At 35.3% G+C, this 12,363-nt stretch overlaps 1 protein-coding gene across 5 annotated transcripts in view; it reads right to left on the bottom strand.

Annotated features, from left to right (window-relative positions):
* CFAP47 (cilia and flagella associated protein 47) overlaps nucleotides 1-12,363 on the bottom strand; it is a 274,906-nt gene that overhangs the window by 246,972 nt on the left and 15,571 nt on the right. For 4 of the 5 annotated variants that reach the window (XR_012578854.1, XM_026791865.2, XM_074534560.1 and 1 more), the window contains exons 13-21: nucleotides 12,255-12,351; nucleotides 10,893-11,109; nucleotides 9,982-10,226; nucleotides 8,920-9,050; nucleotides 7,682-7,804; nucleotides 6,173-6,304; nucleotides 4,849-4,926; nucleotides 4,150-4,294; nucleotides 2,521-2,615 (exon numbers count right to left, since the gene is read on the bottom strand). Coding sequence is in view for 4 of the 5 variants with exons in the window: in XM_026791865.2 (XP_026647666.2) it covers nucleotides 2,521-2,615; nucleotides 4,150-4,294; nucleotides 4,849-4,926; nucleotides 6,173-6,304; nucleotides 7,682-7,804; nucleotides 8,920-9,050; nucleotides 9,982-10,226; nucleotides 10,893-11,109; nucleotides 12,255-12,351 (1,263 nt within the window). In the remaining variant the exon portion in view is untranslated. The remainder of the gene's footprint in view (nucleotides 1-2,520; nucleotides 2,616-4,149; nucleotides 4,295-4,848; nucleotides 4,927-6,172; nucleotides 6,305-7,681; nucleotides 7,805-8,919; nucleotides 9,051-9,981; nucleotides 10,227-10,892; nucleotides 11,110-12,254; nucleotides 12,352-12,363) is intronic. The other variant, XM_074534557.1, reaches the window with a different exon arrangement.

Below are 12,363 nucleotides of genomic sequence, written 5' to 3'. Positions count from 1 at the left end.
GATCAGAAACAGCTGTTGCAGTGCACAGAGGCAGAAATAGCACTTGCTACTGTGAAACCTGAATAGAAGAGCTCGACACACAGAGATTAGAGATTAGGGGTTTTATTCAAAACTGGAAAATCAGGAAAGAAATGGGGATAAAATAGAAACTAATGTTTTAAGAAACAGTAACCACTGAGAGTTTCTGATCACAGTAAGAGATGCTGGTACCTCAACCTCTTTTTTAACAGAACTATGTCTTTAATTAGTATTGTGCATTGCAGGAGTTAAATGAAAGGAAAGCTACAGCATCCTGGGGGCTACATATACTTCCAGATGCTGCCTGTAGTCATGTGCCACCCTGGGTAACTCCATTTTACATCAGTCAGTGCTCAGGGGCCAGCTGTGATGGTGCTGCAGCAGCTCAGAGGTGCTCACCAAGGGCAAAGGGAGACACAAGGACTCTGAGCACACCAGGAAAAGGGAAACTGAAGTAAAAACATGTAATTAAAGCAGCACTTATTAGTTGGCTATGAGGGGCCCAAGGAAAATTTCCTTTTTGTAGTTTTTATTTCCTTATTTCTGTTATTTTTGTTTGCCTTTCGTTCCCAAAAAAACGGAAGTTATTTAGGTTTGCCAAAAAATTATTCTTAAAACTTGAAAAACACTTAGACCCAGAGTTTGAAAAATGAAAAATAAAATCTGTACTCAATAGGTGCAATAATCTACAGCCTTTTTTTGTTTGTTCTGTTTTTAGGGGTTGTTTGTTTGGTTGGGGTTTTTTTGGCAAGAACAGTCACAAAACTGATCCCATCAAACATAAAAATTGTTTTTTCCAAATTTATACCACAATTAAAGCAGACTTCCAACTGGCATAACCTTATCTTCACTTAAGCCAATGTACACCAGGACAAATGACAGTTGGACATGGCTCATCAATAATGAACAGCAATCCTGAGCATCATGCTCAGGAACAAGCTAAATTAAACATAGAGAGCAATTTACTCTTTCAGCATTCTTCAGAAATATTACTTTACAGCAGTGTCAGTAGCAACACTTCTACTTTTATTCTATCCTGCAACTTAACAAGGAAAGGAAATAGAGCTCAAATGTCACAATGGGAAACAGAGTTTTTCTCTTTTCCATTGATTTCTTTTGGACTTTCTTTCCAAGTGGAATTGTCCCACTTCTTTCTTTAAACATGGCATCCCACAAGGGAAAAGTGTGCAGCTGAAGTGTTATCAGCCCTGATTAGAATAACTATTTTACTTGCTTTATTAATAAAAATATTCCTATTGGGACGGTAAGTCTCTGCTCTTAATTCTTGTTCAGCTTGTGGCCTGCAATGCCATACACACAGATTATCCCAAGAGTATTATCTACTCCCGTATTCCCATTACTTGCCCTTCATACTCAAAGGAAAATACCAGCATTTTCCTTTGCTGAGTTTCTCCAGTTTGATTATAGGTCACTCATGATATTCTGTAGGTACCATTTTGCAAACAATTACATACTTTCCTGACACTTAAAAACATATGACAAGTATTTATTTTCCCTTAATTCAGGGTCTGCCGTACTACAGAAGGAATTTTTTTATAAATCTATTGACTCATATTCTGTCAGGAAAAATTATTTCAGGGTAGTGTATGGGCCATAAACTCAAGGCAATAGCTTCCATGTGCATACAGAAGAAAATCACAACATTATCAGACACAGCCTGTAATATACAAATATTATTTGAATGATGTTTTGAACAAAGGAATTCCATTTTACACTGCTGGGAAGGCAGGAGTGGGAGATGGGTGGTGGTGGAAAAAGAATACTCCTGACCCTTTCAAGATGCATAATATCTGTTACTCATTTTTAAGGTAAAAGTGCAAATAATGCAATGGATTTATATGCTGTAGAAGTGATCCCCAGCTGCTTGTTCTGAAGCTGCTTTATGATATCATACAAAAAGTTTTTGCAGTTCATCTTTCTCCAAATATGTGGAAACCCCAAACCTCCAATTTCCAAAGCATTTTTCTATGGGGTTGGATTTAAAATTCACTTGAGTACTCTCTATTGACAGTTACTGCCAATAAAATGCTAATTTTCAGATGTAAAAGTAACTTATAGTCTCATATCTTCAATTTTTTACACTCAAATAGCTCAACCAGAAAGCAGCTTTTCCAATCTTTATGACACATAAAACTTATGTACATTTGCAGTTTCTTGGGTCATCTGGGAATACAGGCAAGAACAGCTGCTAAAGAAGGTGGCTGCTGGTTTGTTGGATGATTTCATGAATGTGTGGCATGACATTTCAGGGTTAGCTTACACCATTTTTAATCCACTGAGGAAGTGTTTTTTCTTTGTGTATGCAAACACTTAAAGTTATAAAAAGGTTATTTAAGAACTTGTTTTCTTAAGAATTGCATTACTAATTATAAAACTATTGCACAGACTAAAATGTTCATCTAAAATCTCTATTCTCCCACCACAGAAATTTCACAGAGCATGATTTTAATTAACTGAATCCCCACCATTCTGTAAACCTACCTTTTTTGGTGTGAAGGCCAGGAAGCATTGCAAAGATGACTCTTCCTTTAAGTAAACTGTATAGAGATAAGGCTTTGAACGAGAACGGTCAATGGCTGCCAAACAAAATTCAGAATCAAATTACAGATGTTACTGCATGAAATACCAACTTTATAATAGCTGCAGGATTTCAAAGGGATTTCCAGTGTCAAGTATCTACATATTTGCATTTCTCACAAAGTTACAATAGAATGTAGTATCTCTCATAAGGATTCTGAAGGTAATTCTGGGCAGTATTAATTACCAGCAATTTTCATGGAAGTTATTCATTTGGGAAAACACAATATTTCAGAAAAAAAAAGAAAACATCTGCCTTTACCTTTGAATACAAGTGTTAATCTAAAATACTTAATTACATAATAAACTAATACCAGAGGGATAGAAATAGTTGGCTGAAATGGGTTTGGTTTTTTCTTTTCTAATTACTTATAGGCATAATCTACATTTCCAATAAGGCTTGCTTCCTTTTTCAGACTTCCATGTTCAATTTTAAGGCACTGGCAGAAGCACAGGTTTCCAGCAAAGGTAATATTCCTCCAAGATCAGTATCCACCATGGAACACCAGGAGTATTCATCCAGTATCCACCATCTGAGTACTGAATCTGACTGGATGTCACAGGAGTGGTTTCAAGCACAAACTCTGATCCAGAGATCATGTGCAATGAGTCTGATCCCATGCTGGCTGCTTGCCTGCTGTAAAAAGCCTTACAATTTTTTTGGAAGTTAAGATGACTGACCAGGAGCCCTCACCTTCTCTTCCCTTTTAAGTGCACCACATGGTAAGAAAACACCTCTAATTTTGGAAGATCTTTTTTTGCATCATCCACAAATGCATCATTCAACATAAGACACAACTAAATTTTATAATAGTGTCTTGCAAAAGAATGAGTTTTAACTTCCTGAGTTTGCAGCTTTGCTTGTAAGGTCTCTTGTCTCTGTAAAATTCTCTTGTGAATAATGATGGAAACATCCAAGGAGATGCCATGACTGAAGTAGGAAAACCATGAGCAACAATGTGCAGGATAAAAATCTGCACTTGTTCTACCAAACAAAAAAGAATTCAATTCTACTCCTGCCCCAATAACTTCCTGAGCTGAGCATTCATACAGGACAGAGGCCCTGACATTAACCTCCAGACACCCTGTCCCTTTGGGAAAAAGAAAAAACCCTTCTACTGGTGATGAAATGATCAAAGGGTAAATATTGTCCAAAAAGCAGGTATGATTCCATGAATAGGAAATTAATACAATTGTTTGGCTTTGTTTGTTTGGGTTTCTTAATACTTTATTTTAACTGGTGAGAGGGTATTCATTTTTTTTATTATACCTTACCAACTCTGGGGAGGAAAAATTGCAGAAAAATGATCTACAGGCAACCTGACATTTTGAAATTTTTTTTTTGTCAAATTTCATCTTATAGGCAAACCAAAATGTCTCCTCTTAATTTATATTAAGCAACACTTCTAAAATAATTGCTTTAGGCTTTCTTATATCAGAAAATTTGGCTACTAGAAATGGTCTGACAGATTTTCTCTGAGCATTATTCATTCCTATATGTAATGAAAATTCTGCTATAGCAAAAGCAAATACCTGAATTGTCTTCAGCATACAATTTAAAATCCTTATGGTCAATAAAATCAAACTGCACTTTTGTACAAGATTGTCCTTTGTTCTGCAGCAAAAATGGAATTGATTTTGTAGAGCCAACATAAACACCTTGATATTCAAATATTCCCTGTAAGTTTAAAGAAGAAAAATGGGTAAAAGCACTGTGAAGTCAAGTTTATAACTGAACAGAATGTGAAAAAATATAATTGTGCAAGATTCACAATTTATAACACAATAACAGTATTAGTTAATCAATAGTCTCACATAACTCTTATCTTTAAAATCTTTCCAGGACACAAACTAGAAGAGTTTAGAACATAATATCAAGTCCAGTTACACCATCAGAAAAGTTTTAATCATTCAGTAAACAGATCAGTGACTTACTTTTCCCTTTATTGCATTTTTTGCTATAACCACCTTAAGAAATACTCTCCCTTTTAACATACTTATTCCAGATTGCCAAATTCAAAAACCAAAGCTGTCAGCTATCATTTAGTGTAATTGTTATATGTAAATTTGGGTTTTAATATCTCTTCCTAAGTTCAACTCTTTCATCATGTTCTTGGGATGTTAGTTTAGGAAGAAATGAAAAATATGAAGTAGAGAGGAGCCACTTTGACATCTAGATAATGCAAAATACTTAACCAGTCTTACCAATTGCTACAATTTCTTCACACTTACCACATCAATGCCTATTTCAGTGATCTCTGAAAATCCACTGATCCTAAGTGTGAGTTCTGCTGCATTCCTCACTGCTACCTAAGTGAAGGGATAACACTGGGACTGTGGAAAAGTCATCTTAACATAAAAACCTCACCAAACCTCTCATAATCACATGAAAAAAAAATTTAACAAAAAAAAACAACCCAACCCTACCCCACAGATCAGAGTGGAGAGAGTCACTATAAATTGCACTGAAAATAACTCTGCCCTTATAATATAATGCATTTTTGCTGCAGAAATATTAAGAGATGATAGAGTAAATGCCTTCATTTTCTAGAACATATATATATATATATGTATATACATTCCAGTGACATGTGGCTTCAAATCATGCCTTTGTGGCATATCACATCTAGGAAAGATATAGCTAGATAGATACAGTTGTTAATTAAAAATCCAGAACCAAAAAAAAAAAAAAAAAAAAAAAAAGAAAATAAGAAACATAAAAAACACAACCCAAAGTTTTAAGAAAGACCAGTCTTCCCCAATACTGCAGACAAAAATAATATCACAGGAGGTTGTGTCAGTAGAATGAGTATTTTTTTTCAACAGGAAAAATCTGTCTTCAGCAGCTGTGAGGATTGGAATGTGTATCCCAACACACATTGCTTAACAGAGGTGCTGGTACAAGGTACACACTGTTGTTCTGGGGAATATTAAATCTGTTGTAAAAATGGAAAAAAAAATGAATACTAGATTTAACAAGCATAATATAGGCAGCCCCAGAAGATGGTGAATCCAGGATCAGTCAGAAATGGTAGCAAAATTGAGGCCCTTGATAGCATCTTTCTTTCCCAATTCCACTTATCTAGGGAAGAAGGCATGCAGAAAACAAAATATGTTACATGCTTTTTGCACACCTACAATAAAAGTACAGCCACTAGTAGAGCCATCTCTGAGAAAACCACAAAAAGAAGTCAAGAAATTAAAAACATTTGAGTATTCCAATCCTGTCTCTCTATAGATTACAGAAACTGCAGGTATGTCTACATTATCTCATAAAGAACAATCACCCATTACTTCCAACAGCTTGTCAGTGGCATAATATGAATTAGCTGAAACTGAGAGGATGCTTTGATACTTCTGAGCAGGACTGAGAAAAAAAAGAAAACCAAAAAACCAAAAACAGAAGAAGTTACAGCAGTAATGATCCGCTGCAAGAAAACCTTATTCGTAAAAAGCATTAGGACACTGGAAATAAAATCCAAAAGATCCATGAACATATACCCATGAACACACAGGATAACACTCAAAAGCCAAAGCTCTTCCCATTTTGAAATACCTCCACTTTTCTATCAAAACTCATGTGTGCCTTTGGAGTGAAAGAGATTTTTAAATCAACAAAGCCTCCCACAGGAATCACTCCTTCAGAGGGTGTGATTTTCATTCCAGGCAGTGGGTTGGAGTCAAGAACCTTCACAAACACAAACAAGAAACATACACAAAAAGGTGTTTGCATTCATTTGGTTTGGTTGTTGTTGTTTTATTTATACCAATGTATCTATCATAAAGCTTTTATATTCTTACAAGGAGAACCTTCATAGCATAGAATGCTAACTTGGACATAGAAGTTTGGGAGAAAATGCAAGTAAACAAAGTAACAGATTTCTTAACATAAATGTCAGTTTATACTATAAAAAATAATTCTTTCCACCAATTGGAAACTTGGAGTTCTGAGTTTTGGGTTGTTGTCATTAAGTTATCAAAATTAAGATTTGCTACCTAGCAAGTCTTCCAAATATTTTACTAAATATTTTCTTCAGTGACAAATAAATTCACCACTTCTTTTCTGACATTCATAGGACACAGAACCCCAATTCTGTATAGCTCAGTGATAATATTAGAAGTAAATACTCAGTTTACCCACAGTTAGAAAAGACACAAAGGAATTTCTTCTCTTCTAATACACTCCTAACAGGTAGATTTCTGAAGTATAGCTACACAAGTGATAGTGACCAGGATCAACCAGCTATGTCTTGGCTTAAGAGTAATTCTGGAAGCTAAAAAGGCTGGGTATGTTTGCTTGTGTTACTGGCTATGCTGATTTTATTCATTCAGGCCCAGCCTCCAAAACTATGGTACTACTTGTTATTTAATGCTCAGCTGATAAAAGAGAAATCTGGTACAAATCAAAATAAATTAAACATGTTTCTCAGTACTGTAATAATGCAGTAACAAAAACTCTGAGGATTTTAATGAAAATTATTTTCCTTCACTAAACGCAGCAATTATTCTGTGACCAGCAAAACTAAGTGAGGTTAGGTTTCCTACTAATTGGTGTATTATGTCTTTACCCACTCTGGCATCCATCTAATCCCTTCTTCAATTCTTTGCAGAGCCCCCCTTGCCCATGGATGTTGGTTTGGCACAGTCACCCCATGAGCTGTGACTGCTCTGGGTCCCTGCATGCCCTGACTGGCCAGCAGGGGTGGGATGAGCAGCCAGTTTGCTCTGTCTCTCAACGCAGGAAAACATCCAATAAATGCTTTTCCATAGGGTACCCCAGTATGGGGCTCTGCACTCACCCCGGCTCTCAGGAAACTGCCACAATCATTTAGGCCATCACCACTTTGCTTGTCTTTTGTCCCATCTACCCATCAGTGCAAATTTGACAGAAGAACAAAATTCCTATTTACATCAATCTTGTTTCTCCAGAAAATGTCACAAAAACCTTAATAGGTTCATATTCAATAACTGAAACCACAAAAATCATAACATGATCTGGTAAAATTAACTCCCTTCTGCTCCTCAACCCAAGGAATTAAATGTGCTAGAAATAATTTTTTCTTACCTGGAAGTATGCATGCTGGTATCCTGTGTTTAGAACAGTGGCAGTCTTACAAGTAGTGAAACCAATTGGACTGTGAGCCAAGGAGACACTCTGAGCCACAAACTGAACTCTAGTGGTACCAAACTATTAAAAAAAAAAAAAAAAAAAAAAAAGGAGACAGATAAAACAAGCAAACCATATAACATATTCCTAAGTACAAATAAATAATTCAGCCTATTTTTTTTATTACATAATAAGCTAATATAGTTGTGCAAACACATAAATTGGAAGTATTCAAATAGGAAAATACAGCTTAAGTGTGAGAGAAGATTTACTTAATGTATTAAACTTATATATATTCAAATTGAACAGACTCAACCCTACAGATATTTCTGGACTAATTTCAAGACCAATAAAAATATTTTAATTTAACAGCACAAACTTCATTAACTCCAAATGTGTGATCAGGACCAGATATTTCAGAGATATTAATAGCAGTAGAATTTTAAATATTCTACTTTACACACATCCTGGTTTACACATGGCAAACTTCCAAGACTTCAAAAGAAAAGGAAGAAAAGAAAAATAGCTACTGAGGAAAAACAACCGAAAACTAAAATGGGCTCATCAAAAGAAAGGGAAAAGTTTTCTTGGCTCCCAGTAAAAGTTCTAGAACATGTAGCCAGTAGTAGAGTGGAAAAAAAAAAAGAAAAACTCCTTCTTCTTCATACTCCCTGGTATGCAATGTAAGACAACAAATAACTAACCAAAGCTGAATGTCACTGTTTAGAAGACTACCCAGAACATTGCTTCTCAAATATCATCTTCAAATAACAACACAAAATTAAATTAGGAGTCTGTTGTTACCTTGAAACTCTGAAAAATACCTTCCTACACACACCTAGATTTTTACTCCTCTAATAAAAAATATATATATTAAAAAACTGCTGTATCACCTCTCAGCATTTGTTTAGTCATACTAGGAAAGCAAAATAACTAGACCATAATCTATAAGGACCACCAAGCTGTGATGCCAAAGGTAGAATATCATCAAAAGCAAAGAAGAGGTAAATTGTCTTTGCCTTGCCTTTTCCATCATGTCTTTGGAGCATACTCTTTAGTTAAACATGTTAAGTAAAAGCTATATGAAATTAAAATAGTCTAATAAAAATTGATTATAATAGAGATATTTTAAGGTATTACTTGTTTAAAGAAATCCACACATTTTTCTTCTCTAAAGCTGTCCCATGAATTGTTACCTTTACAGAACATTTCAAGTTAACTGAATTTCCTTTGCGCACACTCAAGGTGAATTGTCCTGTTTCTGGAGTGCTGAACCCTGGATGCCAAACAACTTCACACTCCACTTCACTATAGGGCTCCACAAACCCTAAATATATTACATAATTTAGATGTTATAGCACACACATGGACAACTGTCAAATTACATGGCAGAATTAGAAATAAAATAGGCACATAAAAGTGAAATGACCTTCCATTACATGCATCTCTTAGGTGTTGAATAGTCTGATGAATTAAGTAAAATTAGGTCTTGGATTCTCATTAGCATTACATAATCTATTTATTAGTAATCTGCAGTAAAACACTCAAAGTTTACTGGTATTTTTAGCCATTAATTACTCTAATATTCAAGACTGAAAAGAAAAATAAAAGAACAGACTATCTTTCTTGCAGAATAGCAACTTGGGGAAAGACCATATGCACTTTTTTGCTTGCAACTGAGTCTGAATTTGTATTAATAGAAATATCTTTTCTCAAGAATCAGAGCACACTAATTCCAATACAGTTGGCAGTTTGTTCTATAATAATGGAGCTCCAACATATCCCTGCAAAATATTATTTTTCAAAGAGAAGAGGTAAAAGCTATACACACATCTAACAAATACGGATGCATGATGCAAATACAGACTAATTCCAGACTGAATGCCATTTATGTTACTCAAACTTCATCAACTTTTTAGCAGCTTCATTCAGTGCTTTTGGAAAATTTCCTATCCTGATGAGATGTATGATGCTGCTGCCCCACTCTTGAAATGTCAGCAATCTGTGCTGAGAAAAATGTTTGCACAAGCACTGCTGGCTGGGCGTGGAGGCAGGGAGCTGGACTGAGCGTGCATTCAGGGCAGGGTTTACACAGAGAATGCTGCTGTGGTGCTGAGCTGTGACCTGATACTGCTTTTGGGACACACTGATATTGACAGAAATCTAAAAATATCGTTTGTAGCATCAGCTAAATGTTAGTCTTATTTAATACTGTTGACACATAAGACACATACACACACTGTATTCGCATAGCATACCTCTGGCTGGCTGTATGGTAAATGCAGATTTTGTATCTTCATCTACAGGTTTCCAAATAAAGCCAGCAGGTTGGTTTCTGGGATTGCATACTCTCACAGTTCTTCTAAACTCTGTCCCTGCTAGGCAGCCAGAAACAGGACTCAAAATCACCTCCCTTCTAGACAGCTGAAGTTCAATAGGCTTTGCATGTGCAATTACCAGCACATGTCCAATGTGTTTGTTGTTTATTTTGTAACTGAAAGAGCTGTAACACAAAAATATTTATCTCTCAATATTTTTATGCATTTTCTCTGTTACATTCAGAGTAAAATTTACCTGAAATACAACCACTAGCAAGAAAATACTTAGCAATTGAGTGTGGACACAAGACTGACAAGAGAAAAGTTTGCGGTTGTTTCGCATACTACTTAAATCATGTCAGAAGTGAAGATCATCCTAAAGGATGATCAGTCTCACACAGTCATTTTAAACTTAGAAAACATAGAGCTCATACCAGCAGAGTAGAGAACAGGTTTTTTTATACATTTTCCCATGATCTGCTTCAAAAGACATGAGCATGGAGGCAAGTGATGGAATTCTAGGCTGGAAATAGAACAGTATTTTCCATAAAAATTTCTCTTAGCAAACAAACCATAATAACCAACTTTTTTCCCCTGATGCACCTCTACCTATATAAGGCTTTTCACAGGAAAGATTTTTGTTTGTTCTGTAAAATCAAAAACAATAAACAGTATTGTACTAGGAAAACTTTGCAACATAAAACTGCATTGATTATTGCAATGTCACCATAGATGAGTGTACACAACTAAGAATTATCATGGCTACACTTTAAAATCAGCCAGGTGATTTAAAAAAAAATTTACTATCGCCAAGAAAATATGTAAATCAAGACAAATATAAAAAGCCTTACTTTTTAAACATTCCAGCATTGATTGTCTCAAACACAACTGGAATATGGGTTTTTGTAAGAGGAGGCACCACCTGAGACAATGGAGATGTCTCCTGCAACTCTGCCACTTCAATCTCAACTTGTATCCAAATATGAACTGACAAATTATTGATGATGTGAAGCTCTTTGGTTGTTGTAGAATACACACAAACATCACCAAAATCTATAGTAGAAGGACCTGAGTTATATAAGAAATAAGATCTTCAACATTAAAAGGTAAAAGCTTATGTAAGGAAATATAACTACTAAATACTATGACCAAATATTATAGTTCTTCAAATTACAAACTTAGTCAGCTACAAAAATCCTGTGGTGGAACAAATTATCACTAAAATGTGGAAGTAAATATCATCCATGTTCTGCGAGTGTTTTCAGCAGTACAAGCCAAAAGCCAGTAACATTTATTTTTTAATTGTACTTGTTTTAGTCAACTGGTAATAGAGGAAATCAATGTGCTCACTACTAGCAGGACTATTAATAACCATAGATACTTCTTTTTGTTAAGCAGATATTTAAAAGTACAAATTGTCACCAATTCACTGAAAGCTTATGTATAGTTTACTGCTATCGCCAGTTTTTAGGCTGTATATTAACTTCAGTGCTCATGGCACTAATAAAACCTCTTACAAAACTCTCAGTACTTTTTGTATTATGATGTTTATCTTGTTCTTCCTTTCCCCAAGTGTATCAGTTTACACAGCTACACTGTTCAAGTCCTGGTTTGACTGAAACTTTTAAAAAGCCCAGGAAGTACTGAAAATTCTTTTTGCTGCAAAAAAATTTTACTGAAGAAAAGCTGACTTAAAAATAGACCTGTAGCAGTAACAGATGTTGTTAATAAGTCACTAAGAAATTTTAGAAGGTGTTACTCCCCATCACGGAATATTGTCCTGAAATTATTTTGATGGAGAATCCTGAAGTTTTAGTTTTTGGGTGCATCAGTCTTCACTGTTAATTCCCAGAAATATTCAGAGCACTTCCATGAATCTTGCTGATATTAATGCAGGTCCAGGTACTACCCACTAACAACACCTAAGGGGATGAGCAGCTCTCACACTATGCTGTGGTGATTTCTCTGTAAGAGGTTCTGATATGAGCAGGCTTCAAAGGAAACTCTTCTTTTCCATGTTGATATCTAATCATATCTCACTATTTGCTGAGAATTGCAAAGCTTTAGTGAAATACTACTGTAGGATATAAGCTGCCAACCAAATTAAGCTGTTTCCTGTTTAGGGTGAACAACTATAATCATAAAATGTGTTACTATACATAAGTGCTTTTATAACAACTATATGCATTCAGAAACAAAATTAAAAATCTTACCAATGAATATTTGATGAAGCTGTTTGTGTGTCAAAGTTAGACTACAATCTTCCTTCTCCTGGGGAGAAGTTGGCATAGGACTAAGCCAGCTCCAAACCTGTGAAAGGCA

The sequence above is a fragment of the Zonotrichia albicollis genome, chromosome 2, assembly GCF_047830755.1.
Source record: "Zonotrichia albicollis isolate bZonAlb1 chromosome 2, bZonAlb1.hap1, whole genome shotgun sequence".
Classification (NCBI taxonomy): domain Eukaryota; kingdom Metazoa; phylum Chordata; class Aves; order Passeriformes; family Passerellidae; genus Zonotrichia; species Zonotrichia albicollis.
The sequence above is the reverse complement of the archived record's forward strand: the minus strand, read 5'-3'. Positions and strand labels throughout refer to the sequence as shown.